The sequence below is a fragment of the Perognathus longimembris genome, chromosome 3 (genome assembly GCF_023159225.1).
Source record: "Perognathus longimembris pacificus isolate PPM17 chromosome 3, ASM2315922v1, whole genome shotgun sequence".
Taxonomy (NCBI): domain Eukaryota; kingdom Metazoa; phylum Chordata; class Mammalia; order Rodentia; family Heteromyidae; genus Perognathus; species Perognathus longimembris.
In genome coordinates, this window is record NC_063163.1 from 85,876,086 (window position 1) to 85,890,758 (window position 14,673).

General features: G+C 56.6%; 1 protein-coding gene across 1 annotated transcript in view; it reads right to left on the bottom strand.

Annotated features, from left to right (window-relative positions):
- The window catches only part of Cux2 (cut like homeobox 2), a 91,092-nt gene extending 77,200 nt beyond the window's left edge, over window positions 1-13,892 (bottom strand). Inside the window, exons 1-4 of the mRNA XM_048340712.1 lie at window positions 13,760-13,892; window positions 12,708-12,812; window positions 4,921-5,010; window positions 3,918-4,197 (exon numbers count right to left, since the gene is read on the bottom strand). Of these exons, the coding sequence (XP_048196669.1) occupies window positions 3,918-4,197; window positions 4,921-5,010; window positions 12,708-12,812; window positions 13,760-13,892 (608 nt within the window). The remainder of the gene's footprint in view (window positions 1-3,917; window positions 4,198-4,920; window positions 5,011-12,707; window positions 12,813-13,759) is intronic.
- Window positions 13,893-14,673: the final 781 nt, after the last annotated feature.

Below are 14,673 nucleotides of genomic sequence, written 5' to 3' on the forward strand. Positions count from 1 at the left end.
GCCCCCGATGAACGAATGAGTTTTCCCTGCACTCAAGGAAAAAAAAAAAAAAAAAAAAAAAAAAAAACCTAGGCCGGGTGTGGTGGCTCCCGCCTGTCATCCTCGCTACTCAGGAGGCTGAGATCTGAGGATCCGAGGAGGGGCAATGTCTCTCTAACTACTCAAAGTGGGAAGTGACACTGAGGGCTAGCCTTGAGCACAAAGAGACTCAGGGGACAGTGTCTAGACCCTGAATTCAAGCCTCAGGATGGTGGGGGGGGGGCGGAGAAAGCCAGCCAGGGTCCTATCCCTTCCCCCCCAGCACAAGCTGGGGGCTTGGACAGCTCAGCTCTGGTCCAACATAGTAGCTGTCAGCCCTTACTAGTGTGCAGGTTCTCTAAAAATAAGCAAAGAATTGCTACCCAAGCCCGCAACTGCACACAGGGGTTCAAATGAGTTCTGTGTACTTGCAGGCCCACGGCTGCCCCCTCTTAATAGCCAGATGCCACAGGAGACACGATCAACAGACCTGGCAGGTCCAGGCTGTGGAATATTATATGGCCATGAAAAGGAGGGAGGTGCCACTCTCTCCAGCCTCACAAACACGGTGCTCAGAGCAGCCAGACTCCAAAGCTGAACGCCTGTGTGCACAGAACTGCCCAGCCAAGGCAAGGCCAGGACAGACGGGGCGCATAGGACTGGCCCCGAGGCAGGCGGGGTCATGCAGACAGGGCGGGGTGTGGGGAAGGTGATGACTAAATTCCTCTTCTGGGGAAAGCCAGCTACAAGTGAAGATTGTGCAACTCTGACTGTCCTGAATATCACCACACCGCTCTCTCAGGAAGGGCCGGTTTGTTTTCTTTTAGGGGTATGGGGGACACTTGGGTTTGAACTCAGGGCCTTACACTGTAGGCTGGTGCTTCCCCACCTGAGCCATGCCCTTAGCCCTTCCTAGCTTTACTTCTCAGACAGCATCTTATGCTTGTTGCCAGGGCCAGCCTTGAGTCCGGATCCTCCCAATCCTGGCCTCCCCAGGAGCTGGGATTACAAAAATGTTCGCACTCGCCCCCTCCAGGGGTTAAATCCACCTCCCTTTCAGTCTCAGGGCCAGACCACACCACTCCCATCCTCATGGAGCTTCCCTCCGCCGGCCTCAGTTTCCTCATCACCTGCACTGCGGGGGCTGGGGGTCCCCACACTGCCCAGACTGCCTGACACCTGATGGGGGTCACTGAGAGTTCTCAGGGAACCCTTGTTCCTTCCTGCAGGGTCCCTCCCCTCACCCCTCCGCCCAGCCAGGCCCACCAGAGCACCCGGCAGATAGCACAGGCCTCTCGGGACCTTCCTCCTCTAACCAGCCCTGTTTAGAAGCCGCCTGGGCAGCTACGTGGAGATGAACCATGGGCCTTGTGGCGGGGATGAGGGGGAGACGGGGAGGAGGAATGGAAGGGGGGGGGACACTGTCCACAAAGAAATGTATGAAACAACAACCTCTCTTAATAATAACCCCACCTTAATAATGAGAGAATTATATATATATTTTAAAAGCTACAGCTTCAGGAGGATAGGTAGGGCTGGGAGCCCCTCCCCCTGGAAGCCACAGGCCTGGGTCCCCAGATGCGTGTCTGCAGCCAGGCCTCCCCCCCCCCCATGGCAGCCACAGACCTGGGTCTCTCCCCCCCCACCCCCCCCCCCCCGTCTGCCCGTTGGAGGCGTTTGGTCTCTGGGACATTATTTATTATGGGGAGGAATTGGCAGGGGCTCCGGTGCCTAAGTTTTTTTCCTGATTTGTTTCTTCCCATAAGATCCCAGACTGGGGGTGGGGGCCAGCCCAGCCGACGCCAACCAACAATCTTCTTTCAGCAGTATTAATTATCCCTATGGCTTTCTATAACAACAAAAGAAAACATCCCCACCCCCTCTGCCAGCCAATATTTAAAGCACTTGGGCGGGGGGGGGGAGGGGAGTCTTTCATCTTGGGGCTCCTAGGGCACTGCAGTTTGATAAAATGCCCTTCTCCTTCTGCCCCCTACTTTCTGGCCTGATTAATTCCCCCCGCCTGCGGAGGGCCTGCACAGACGCCATGAGCAGACTTGAGTGTCTTCTATAAAAAACATCCTTGCAAGAAATGAGAACAGCTTAGCCAGGGCTTGTTCTAGAAGGTGCTTGTGGCCTCCTGGCCTCCCTGTGGAGGGGGACCCGGGCAGGGGACACGAAGTGCGTGTCCTGTTTGCAGCATAGGAACACTCGGGTTGAGCTCAGTGATCGCGTTCGGTGAACGTAAAATGGGGTGCACAGAGCTCTGAACCGGTCTCATGTCCACAGTTGATCTACACAGGAAGAGTGACTCACCCCCAATTGGAAAACACCACGAGAGGGGAGGTTTGGGGGTCAATGTTTTGAACAGAATTAACTTTGCATCTCACATGAGCTAGGTGGGTCCCATGGGCAGGGCAGAGCTCCAGGTGTCCCCACAGCCTGGGACAGGCAGGCATCTGGGGACCAGAGACCTATCACCCCAGCTGCCCCAGAGGCTGAGATCTGAGGACCACAGCTCAAAGCCAGCACGGCAGGAAGGTCCCTGAGACTCTGCTCTCTATTGAACCACCAGAAAATCAGAAGTGACGCTGTGGCTCAAGTAGTAGAGCACTAGCCTTGAGTGAAAAAAGCTCAGGGACAGTGCCCAGGCCCTGAGTTCAAGCCCCAGGACTGGCGCGCACACACACACACACACACACACACACACACACGCACACGCACATGCACACATGCACGCACACATGCACCAAACAGTCTCTGGACCAGACGGCTGTTGTACACAGGCACATCACAGCCGGGGACTAGCAAACTACAGCCTGCGAGCCATATTGTGCTCGTCTTCCTCTATAAATGGAGTTTCCCTGAGCTCAGTCGTGGTGGCCCCGTGCCCACCGCCCACGCCAGGGCCTGAGTGGCAGAAGTGCCTGCAGCCATCACTGCATGTATGATGCAGCCCCGTGTCCAGTAACTGCAGTCCCAACGGTGAGAGAAGATTCCAGAAATAAGCAGCGGTCATTTTCCCTGGCCGCTGTGCACAGGGTGGTGGAATCTTGCATTCTGCTCTGACTGGGACATGATCCACCCCCCACCCCCATCCGCGTGTATCCACCGTGTCCGAGGCCCGCATGTGGCCACTCGTGGCATAGCCACGGCACGTGCCCACCCGCCCCTCCTCTCACCCCACCCCCGCCCCCGGCTCTCCACAGCGCCCTGGCCGCTGCTGCACAGTCCCAGCCTGGGTTCCCAGTGAGTTCTTTCTAGAGTCTTCCTTAGAGAAAAGTACTTTGGGGATTTCATGAACACTGGGCTTATATTGTCACTTAGCATCAAAATGCTGGACGGAGTCTCCATGTCCGAGTAGCATCCACAGCAGACACCGCTAGCTGCGGGTTCCCCAACCCCTTCAGGGAGAGAGGAGGAGGGAGGGAAGAGAAGAAAGGGGGGGGGGGGTCAGAGGGAAGGGAGGGGGAAGGAGAAAGAGAGACAGGAGAGAGGAGAGAGAGAGAGAGAGAGAGAGAGAGAGAGAGAGAGAGAAAGAGATCTGTTCTAACTCGGTCGCCATGTCTCCAGCACCGGTCAAGTTCTGGCCTCGCTCTCGCGTGCAGGTTGTGTGCAGGTCCATTTCAATCAGGACTCTGCCACTGTTCCCTAATCCTCCAACTGACACAATGAAAGCAACAACTCTTCTCCCAAATAAATTAAGCCGCTCTATTATGATCGTTGCATAAAGATTCTCTGTAGACGTGGGATTAAAATAAAACCTGTGGATGGGTGGGGGGGAACTGCGCGCGTCAGCGGGAACAAGGCCTTCTCCCCCTTAAATGGAGTTCGAGGTGCACCCTGGGTGTGGACGAGGACGGCCGGATCCTACAGAGATGTGGACACTCTCACTCACTCACTCATCCACAAACTGCTCTGTGTATGTCTGTGAAGGGGCAGCCCTAGCCCCGGCCCGTGCTGGTGCCAAGAGGCACGAGGACCCAATGGGAGGTGCAGCGGAAGCTGCGTCCTGCAGCCCTAGGGACAAAAAGTCCTCTTGGTCATAGTGCTCCAGCCAGGAGCGCAAGGGGGGAGCTGTGGGAGGCAGGGCCAGCATACCACGTTCATGGACGCGAGGACGGGCGTCAGAGGGCGTGTCCTTGCCCAGGGCCTCTGCACACTCAGTGCCAAACACCAAAGCTGAATAAAGAAACCAAGCGGGTGTCAGTGGCTCACACCTGTCATCCTCACTGCTGGAGGCCAAGATCTGAAGATCAGAGGTTAAAGCCAGACCAGGCAGGAAAGTCTGTGAGACTCTTACCTCCAATTAACCTCCAGAAATGGCATGATGGCTCAAGTGTGGAGTGCTAGACTTGAGCATAAAAAGTTCAGGGTCAGTGCCCAGGCCCTGAGTTCAAGCCCCAGGATTGGCCAAAAAAAAAAAAGGAGGAAACTCAATCTAAAGCAGGAGGAAAACCTGTCTCATGAACAGTTTACAACTGGATGGTCATAAAGAGAAAAGAGCTTTCAAACCCTTTCCACAAGCCCTAGGCGAAAGATTTTGAGACAGACCACAGACCCCACCAGAAATGCCACACAAAGAAAGGTACAGTGTCGCTCTGTGATTGGAGGTGGCGGGGGGTGGGGGGGCAATTCCAGACAGAGGCCTCAGCCTGAACAAAGGCTCTGGGGAGGAAAGGGGTTGGCTTTCTGGAGGAAGGAAAGAAGGAGGGCAGGGCTAGGGTGTGAGGAATAGGGAAGGGAGACTGCAAAGAGCTCAACACCAGAGACTGGGGAAAAGATTTGCCAATCACATATCTGCCAGTTACATAATCTGCACTCTGGATTATATAACAAACTCTCAGCATTCAACCACAAGCAAACAGCCCAAGTAAAAACCCAGCAAAATAGGTGAACAGACACATCGGTGGAAACAGGTGTACAGGTAGCTGCAGATCATGAAGAGCCCGGTGGTGGCATTAGTGGTGAAAGCCACCAGGGACACCAGCACGCCTACCGGACGAGAATAACAACAACAGCCCAAACCCCAATGCCTGATAAAAGCAGGTGCTGGGAAAGTCAAGGAGCAACTGGAATGCAACATGGCACGGCTACCGTGGACACTAAAGTTCAGCAGACTTCTTGGAAACGAAAGCGCACACTAACCAAATCACTCAGCAACCACAGGCCTTGGCTTAACCACAGGAGAACGTGCGTTCACTTACAAACCCGCGTGCCAACGTCGCTGCCTCTGTTGACAAGCATCGGACACAAGAGACAATAAGTTGCCTGCTATCAGGAGGGTGCGTTAAGCTGTGATGGCGCCGTGGGGGAAGAGCGCTCAGCAGCAAAGGGGGGGCAGAGGGTTGTGCATGCCCCCACACCTGACCCTCAAACACACCACCGCCAGCGGAAGCAGCGTGATTCTGAAGGCCGCGCCCCACTCCCGTCCTCCCTGCCTTGGCAAGTTCCTATCCGTTCCTGAGAATGTGGCTCAAAGCTCACCCTCTAGGGAGCACTGAGGCTGGGTGACAGAGGACTCTGGGCAGCACCCAGAGCTGGAGGACACAGTGGCTGCAAACCACAGGGTGTGGAGTCCGCTGGAGGCCCGGTCAGTGCCGGCCCCCTAAGGCTGATGCGTGCTACAGCAATGACGGACAGAGTGCAGCCGCTGAGGGGCACCAGGCCCTGCCCTCAGAGCCCCCACAGCCCCCTAGGTCCTACCTCCACCAGGAGGAAGCCAGGAAGCTGTTCCTCCCCACGCCCTGATGGATTAAAGAAACAGCCCAGCCCCAGAACACTGCTTAAGAGAGATTTCTTAGGCCATGGCTCTCCAAGTCAGAAATAAAACGAAAGGTTTCAGTGTTGGGCAATTAATGCAGGCAGCATTGATTTCTGCCTGATCAGAGGCCGCTTCATTAATTCCAGATGCTTCTACCAGTCAAAGGCAGGCTCGGCTCCTTTGCAATAACAGGCAAATGAGAATACTGAAATTTAAAATTCCTCTAACAGCCTTTATTACTAAACAGAGCATAAAACCCACCCACCCAGACGGCCTAATTCTTCCTACATCATTAACAGCACCTGCCCACCTCTGTGTGTAGGGGCCGGGGCAGTCACCCCCCCCCCACCCCCCTCCAGACTTTCCCACTGGGCCACCAACTCTGAATCTCCTTGGGTGACTGCAGAGCTCACAGGGCCTGCCCAAGAAGCTTGGGGTTCCTGGGAGGAAAAGATTGAGGTTCCCGGGGGAGAAGCCGTCCTCTGAGACCCCCGCAGCTGGAAACTGGTTTTGCTGAAGGTGAATTTTCCATCAGGAGTTGCATGGTGGGCAAGGCTCATCCTGGAGTTCAAGACTGACCCCGGGCACCAGGGAGGGGGCCCTTCTGGGGAGGCAGCAGTGCTTGACTTTCAGTGTGGCCTGCCCAAGACACCCCAGCCACTAGGGGGAGGCCTCTGCACCCCAAGTCCTGGCCAGCTGGCACACGCTTGTTGGTGGCCCACATGCCTGAGCAGAAAAGCCTGGCACACAGCTGGCATTTCCTCACCGGCCCCAAGCTGTGTGCTGTGTGTGTGTGTGTGTGTGTGTGTGTGTGTGTGTGTGTGTGTGTGTGTGTGTGTGTGTGTGTGTGTGTGTGTGTGTGTGTGTGTGTGTGTGTGTGTGTGTGTGTGTGTGTGTGTGTGTGTGTGTGTGTGTGTGTGTGTGTGTGTGTGTGTGTGTGTGTGTGTAGTCCTGGGGCCAGAACCCAGAGCCTGGGCACTGTCCCTGAAGCTTTTGCGCTCAAGGCTAGCTAGTGCTCTATCACTTTGGCCACGGCTCTGCTTCCTGCTTTTTGGTGGGGTGTTGGAGATCAGAGTCTCACAGACTTTCCTGCCCTGGATGGCTTCAGGTCTTGATCTGCCTGTCTCAGCCTCCTGGGTGGCTAGGATTACAGACATGAGCCACCAGCACTCAGCCTCACCACTGTGTTTTAATGGGACACGGGGGGGAGTGTCCACCTGTTTTCTAAATGAAGAATAAGCTGGGGTCACTGGCCTGGGGGTGCTGGGGGGAACTCTACAGACAACTGAGAAGTTCAAAGCTGTGGAATGGGGGGGGGCGCCCCCCTAGGGAGAAGCCTGGGGCAGAGGCAGGCCCATGCCGCCCTCCCCTCACACCCCGTCTTCTGCCCCTTCCCAATTCTCAGGACTGCTTCTTTCTCCAAGAGGAAACTGGCAGAGGAGGAGATCTTTGGGTAGTGGGGTTCCCCCTCCCTGCCAGCGCCCCCCCCACCCCCGGTCCTCCCTGAATGCAGCCAAGATTTCATGCACCAAATACCGCGGGGCTCCGATTGTCATCGCGGTGCTCACGGCGTTAATGAATGCCAGAACTATTTTCTCACTCCGCGGGGCCTGACAAGACCAACAATCGCAGATTAGGGGGAACTTCTTGCTTTTCAACAGAGGTTAATAAATAGTGACAGCATTAAGTCTCTTCTGATTAACTATGCTGAGAGATCATTGCTGTTTGCAACATGAAATCATTATTGGATTAGGCGCCGCATATAAAAATGAAATGTGAGTTTTCATCTTGGCTAGAGAGTGTGGGCTGCGGGGCCAGGGTGACGGGGGTGTGCCGGGCCCGCCTTCGCCCCTCCGAGGCTGTGGAAGGCGGGCAGGGGGCATTTTTCTGACCTGGATATGATGGAGACTGAAACACATGGGCCCTCCCCCAGCCCCGGAGGCAACGGCGGCATGGAGGAGTCCCGGTGAAAAGTGGGAGCAGCACCCCAATGCACACCCATGGACTGCAAGTGGCCTCTACCAAGTTGTGTGTGTATGTGCGTGCATGTGCATGCGTGCATATACATGTGTGTGCTGGTCCTGGAGCTCAAACTCAGGGCTTGGGCGCTGTCCCTGAGTTTTTTTGCTCATAACTAGTGCTTTTCCACTTGAGCCACAGCTCTACTTCTGGCTTTTTGGTGATTCATTGGAGATAACAGTCTCACAGACTTCTCTGCCTGAGTGATTCTCATCCGTCGCCAGGGGACTCCAGGATGCAAAAGAGGGAAACACTATAAAACAGTCTGGCATTGTGGTCAAGAAAAAAAATAGCAATAGAAAAGAGGGAAACAAGAAGTGGGATGGGGAGGCAGGCCCCACAAAGGTGAACCCCCACCCCAGCTCAGGGAGCTCCTGGAGGCTCAACAACTGTGGAACACACACAAGAGTTAGAAGTGAATCTCTGTGGCAGCTGCCCGACCGCGGGGAGATGCCCAGCCCCGGAAGCTGGCCCCGGCCGGTGCCCACCTGTGAGAGGGCCGCAGTCCTGCCGGGGAGGCCACTGGGATCCTGCGAGACCTTGAGTGTGACTACAACACACACACACACGTACACATACATGCACACACATGCACACACACACGTTCAGCGTCCTGGGCTTCTCCAGCTCTCCCGAATCTCCAGCTGTCCCCTTCCCTGGTCACTTCTGTCAGCCCCTTCCCAGAAAGAGAGATCAACACCCTTCCTGCCAACCACAAGACCACCTGTCACTGTCACCACATGTCACCCCAGAGATCACCTGTCACGCCAGAGATCACCAGTCACCCCAGTCATCACCTATCACCCGTCATCACCTGCCAGTCACCCCAGTCATCACCCATTACCATCATCACGGGTCACCCCAGAGATGACCTGTTACCAACACCTGTTATCCCAGTCATCTGTCACCCGCCTTCACCTGTCATTCCAGTCATCACCCGTTACCATCACCTGTCATTTGTCATCACATGTCACCCCAGAGATCACCTGTCACCCAGTCATTATCTGTCACCCATCATCATCTGTCACCCATCATCACCTGTCACCCCCAGAGATCACCTGTCACCCACTGTTACCTGTCATCCATCATCACCTGTCACCCTAGTCATCATCTGTCACCCATCATCACATGTCACCCCAGAGATCACCTGTCACCCACTGTTACCTGTCACCTGTCATCATCTGTCACCCTAGTCACCTGTCATCCCAGTCATCACCTGTCACCCATCATCACCTGTCACCCCAGTCATCACCTGTCACCCATCATCACCTGTCACCCAGTCATCACCTGTCACCCTAGAGGTCACCTTGTCTTCCATCACCACCTGTCACCTGGCAGATCACTGTCACTCCAGTCATCACGTATCACCTTGGTCATCACTCTCACCCATCATCACCTGATGCCCCAGTCATCACATCTGCTGGCCCCAGCCTGACACCGGGCTGGTCCTTACAGGTCCCTGTAATGGATCATCTCCTTTAAGACACCCCAATATTTCTAAAGAGGGGGCCGCTCCAGACTGCCCTGCTGAGGAGATGGTCCCCACTTTGAGGGCTCACAGGTCCTTCCTGACACCTCTCTAGACTGGCTTGGCCTGCCAGCTTCCCACAAGCCATCCCGAGCTCTGACTTCTCCACTCAGTCCTTCCTGCTGCTGCAGGCTCATCTGCTCCACATTAGCACCGAGCTCTGGCCTGCCAGGCACCAGGGCCTACCTGACATGAATGCAGGACAGTCAAGGCACAAAAGAACCAGACACAGATATAAACCCGGAGGAGTGGGAGGAATGTGGAGACAATCAAGGGAGAAGGAGGGAGAGGAGGCGGAGGTGGCCATGGGGCCCAGGCAGACAGAATTCGAATGGGCACCTCTGGGGCCACGCGGAGGTCAGAACAGCCAGAGCAGGTGCTGGGAGCAAGCAGGTCTGGTCCACATGAAACCTGGGTGCCTACTGAGGGAGGAGGAAGCGGTTGTTCTCTTGCCCTAGGAGCTGCCGAGCTGGTAAAAGAGTCGCCAGGAAAGATAGCCCCGCTGAGATCAGAGCCACCTGCACAGGGGAAACTTAGGTGCAAAAACATCATCTGAGAGGCTGGATACAGCCATGCCCAAAGCCATTCCCTGGAACCAATAGAAATCCTTTTTTGGTTTAAGTGGGCTTCAGGTGAGGTTCTCCCACAGGGAGCCACAAGAGCCCTGCCCTGATAGAGTGGCCCAAGCCTCCTTCCCTCCCTGTGACTCAGTCCTGGGAAGATATCAGAGGCTCAGGCCACAGCCAGTAGCCAAGTTGCAAAAGAGTTGGCTCCCAGGCTGGACCTCCTTTCCTGTGATCCTGCGGAGACTCCACCCCCACAGCCTCGCCCCTCAGCACTGTGCGCAGGACACAGCCAGGGCATTCCTGTCCTAAGCACTGTGGTTCACATTCCTGGGCAGGCACCACGGCTCACATTTCTGTCCCGGCTACTCCAGAGGTGGAGATAAGGAGGCCTGGGGCAAAAAGTTATCAAGAGCTCCATCTCAAAGTCATGTCATGCCAGGCACCATGCAGGCGCCTGCTGTCCTAGCTACTCAGAAGGCTGAGATCTGAGGATCGAGGCTCAAAGCCAGCCAGGGGGGAAAGGAGACTTATCTCTAACTAACTAGCAAAATGCCTGACTGGAGGTATGACTCAAGTGGTAAAGCACCAGCCTTGAACAACAACAAAAAAGCCAATGAGAGCTCAAAGCCCTGAGTTCAAGCCCAGGCTAAATAATAATAATGGTAGTAGTAGTAGTACCACAAGACCCTACCTGAACAGCAAACCTTTGGGCTCAAGTGGTAAAGTATCTGCTTGACAAGCTCAAGGCTCAGAGTTCAAATCCCAGTACCACACATCCAGAAAAATTCTTGAATCAGCACCTCCTACAGACATAAGTCTGCATCTCCTGCCTGTGAGGCTGGCGAGGGCTGTTCCCTGCAAGGAGACAAAATTAAACCAACAACTTTTGAAAAATCACTTATCATGTCAGCCACCAGGCAGAGTGTGCTGGTGGCCTTGCCTCACTGAAGGCTCCCTGCAGCCTGTGAAGAGGGAGAATGCCCACTCAGAGGGGCTAAGGAGCTGGCTTGGTGGGATTTCCATGGATCTGGAAGATTCCAGGAGTAGCAAAGACCCAGCAGATGGAATTTCCATGAGACCACTTGGCAGATGTTTGATGCACAACTGTGCCCCAGAGCTCTGTCAACCAGCCTGGGCAGAGGGCTTCCTAGCACGTCCCCGCAGGCTGAAAGTGGGTGGCCCAGGCCCAGGCGGGGGCCCGGCTCTCGGGAGGTACCATGGCGCTCTGCTCTGCTATCTGCCACCAATGTGCTTGTTAGTCAACTGGGGGCACGCACACCAGCAGCCCGGTGCCCGCTGCCAGGTGCTTATCCCATCGCTGGCACCCGTCCCTGGCTGCTGCCCAGAGTGGCTTAGCCCAAACTGGAGCCCGCGGTGCCAGCTGGCTGTAGGAGCGGTATGCGCACGCATGGCTTGGGATGCGCGGGGCTCTACCCCACAGCTTGTGCCACGCTGCTGGGCTTGTCCGGCCGGGTGCCCCCAACCCCCCGCAAGTGAGGCTGCAGAGCATAGGGTCCACGTGTGGCTAAGACAAAGACGGACCTGTGTGCCAATGAGGTGATGCTGGAGGCACTGGCGTGACAGGTGAGGAAACAGAGACAGTGATGAAGTGACCTGCCGGACACCTCTTGCAGCTAGGGCACACGGAACACCGGCTGCCTGGCCCTGCCCATCTGCCATGTTCCAGAAAGACCCCAAGGCAATGAGGAAGAACAACAGTGGGAGTCAGGCCCCATCCCACAGGTGAGGAGGCTGAGGCCTGGAGAGGCTGAGCCGTGTGCGCGAGGACGCGCAGCACTCGGAGCCAGACTGGACTTAGTCGCCACATGGGTCCCATGGCAGTCTGGCAGCACCTGGCTTCCGCTTTGTGAAATCCCTTTCGGTCACAGAGCCACTCCATTCTGCACAGGGAGAAACCTCAGTTACACGGCCCCGGGAGGGGAATGGGCCAGACAGAGACAGGAGTTAAGAAGTTCCCTGGCCAGGCGCTGTGGCTCTCACCCCGGCCAACCGGCTACTCAGGGGGCTAGGATCTGAGGATCACAGCTTGAAACCAGCCTGCCCAGAAAGTCCGTGTGACTCTTCTCTACAGTTAACCACCAAAAAGCTGGAAGTAGAGCTGTGGCTCAAGTGCTAGAGCGCCAGCCTTGGGCAAATTGCTCAGGGACAGCGCCCAGGCTCTGAGTTCAAAGCCCAGGATGGGCACAAGCAGGAAACTCAGCAGCCAACAGCAGTCACCAGGCTCCCTGTGGGTGATGCAGGCAGCGGTGGCCGTTTGGGGGTCCCCGGTGGTCTCTGTGGCAGGTGTCGCCCAGCCAGGGGTCGCCCTTGGGGATGACCGCAGGGGAGGGTGGAGCAGGAACAGTGCTGTCTCCAGGGTCTCCACCCCTACTCTATGCTGTGCATAAAACCGTTTTATCTTTGGAAGCCACCCCTCCACAGGCACAGTGCCATCTCTGCCGAGCAAGCCCCAGACGGCAAAGCCTGCAGGCCCTGCTGGGGGGGGGGGGGCGGTTTAAAAATGGCCCCAGCCTCCAGTAGTGAGAGGGGCCCCAGCTACATCCACCATGCGCCTGTGTGCCATGCACCTGTGCTGGCATGTGTACAACACACACAACCGCACACACATGCATGCTGCCATTGCACATGTCTACTGCTGACATGCACACCCAGAAACACAGAACCCCCTCGCCGTGCCCGTGGCCACCTCCTAAATGCCAGCCCACACACAACTCCGGGACAGAGACAAAGGCCCACCCACACCCACCTGCATGGAGGACCCCGAACACACACACAAACACACACACGTGCGTACGCGGCCTCCCGCTCTCACCCCGCAGCTCTGTCCTCTCAGGGTCCCCAGCAGTGGGGGTCCTGGCAGTCAGGACCCCCAAGAACCAGCAAGTGAGGCTGTCGGCCACTGCAGGGTGCAGGAAAAGGGATCTACGAAAATAACCCAAGAGGATTGGCAAGGCCCGGCCCACAGGCCCGGGCTGCGTGGTTCCAGCAATCGGCTCCAGTCTAATTTTACAGGAGATGCAGCCTCCTCCAGCCGGCCCCACCCTCAGGCCACGCCCCTCCCAGCACAGCCCACCCTTCAAGCCCCGCCCACATCTGGCCCCGCCTCACCCCAGCCCTCCTTCCTGGGGACCCAGTAGCTCAGGCACAGGGACCCATTACCCACCAGGGTCTGGCTTGACACCACTCCCGTGGTCACACTAGATCAGAGGCCAGAAACCTTGAACCCAGCACTAAGGCCCCCCAACTACCCTGTCACTACCCTGCAGACCCAATACTGAGCCCCGAGAAAGGTAGCTTTCACGTGGCAGGTATGAGCTGGGCCCCTGCCCTGCATACAACCTCCGGCAGTGCCCTGTTTGGACTCTGGTCTTGACAAACTCGGGGGGGTGTGGGGGGGAGGAAAAGCACCAAAGTTCTGAGAAAGCCGGGGGGGGGGGGGAGGAAAAGCACCAAAGTTCTGAGAAAGCCAGGCAGGCCATGTGTACAAGCTCTCAGCCCCAGACTCTGAACTGTACCCCTCTCCAGGGCCCCCCTGTACACCCAGGAGGTGTACCCCAGGACAGTGGCCTCCACAAAGCCTGCCTCTGACCACTCATTCCGTGCTGGCACAGCCACGCCTAGCCACTCTGTGTGTCTGGGCATCCAACAATCCTCACCACATTCTACGGGGCACCTGGAATCCCCAGTTCAATGGCAGAGCCAGTTTTTACCCTCACTGAGCTGGCTGCTTCCTCCAGGAGGCAGCCCTGGATTTCCAAGCCTTCATGAATACTCTCCTCACCCTGGGGCCTCCCAGTTCAGGGTCTGGCCCTTCCCTGGGTGCCTCCCACACTTGCCTGCCCCCACCTGGAGCTCCCGTGGGCAGGAGCAGGCTGTAGCCCAGCTCTCTGCCCTGCCCAGGACAAGCAGCCCCTGGATATGGACGGATGGAGCCCCCACACTCCCCAAGGACCCAGGGTTTTCCTCCTTGGGGCTCCATGGGGAAACCAGGCGAGGAAGACCCCAGCAGGCACTGGGGAGAGAGAGGCCCCAACCACACTGCTCTGGAGTTAGGGGCATAGCCCCTCCAATTCTGAGTCCCCAAAGAGGCCACCATGTTTCACCAGGACTGCTAGATTGGAGCCTAAAACACACAGAGAAAGAGAAATGGCTCATGCCAGCCTCTGCGTCCTCCCTCGGCGAGTGGCCATGTGAAATGTGCCCGTGCCAGGCTGCCCTGAGCTCCCGGGTCACCCCAGCCCCAAGGACGAGGCAGGCTGGTGGCCACCTGAGTCTGCACTGTCCCCAGCCCTCAGCCACATGGTGGCCCCAGAGCTATTCACTAAAGACTGAGGACATGGGACCACAACACCCAACTCATGCCCTTCAACAGCGCTCACTGCTAACCCTCGTCCTCCTCGACTCAGGGCCAGAGGCCCTGCCCACTCACCCCAGCCCAGACAAAGACCTCAACTCCCAAGGATCCCGCTCTCACCCCTCAATGCTGGGGTCCAGTGCTCTTCCTAAGTATAAAATCAGCACCCCGTGACCAGGCAACGATGGCTCACACCTATAATCCTAGCTATTCAGGAGGCTGAGATCTAAGGATCCCGGTTCAAAAACCAACCTGGACAGGAAAGTACCAGTGAAACTCTTATCTCCAATGAACCACTAGAAAACAGGAAGTAACGGTGTGGCTCTAAGTTTTAGAGTGCTAGCCTTGAGCAAAAAAGCTCAGGGACAGTGCCCAGGCCCTGAGTTCAAGCCCTATGACCACCACC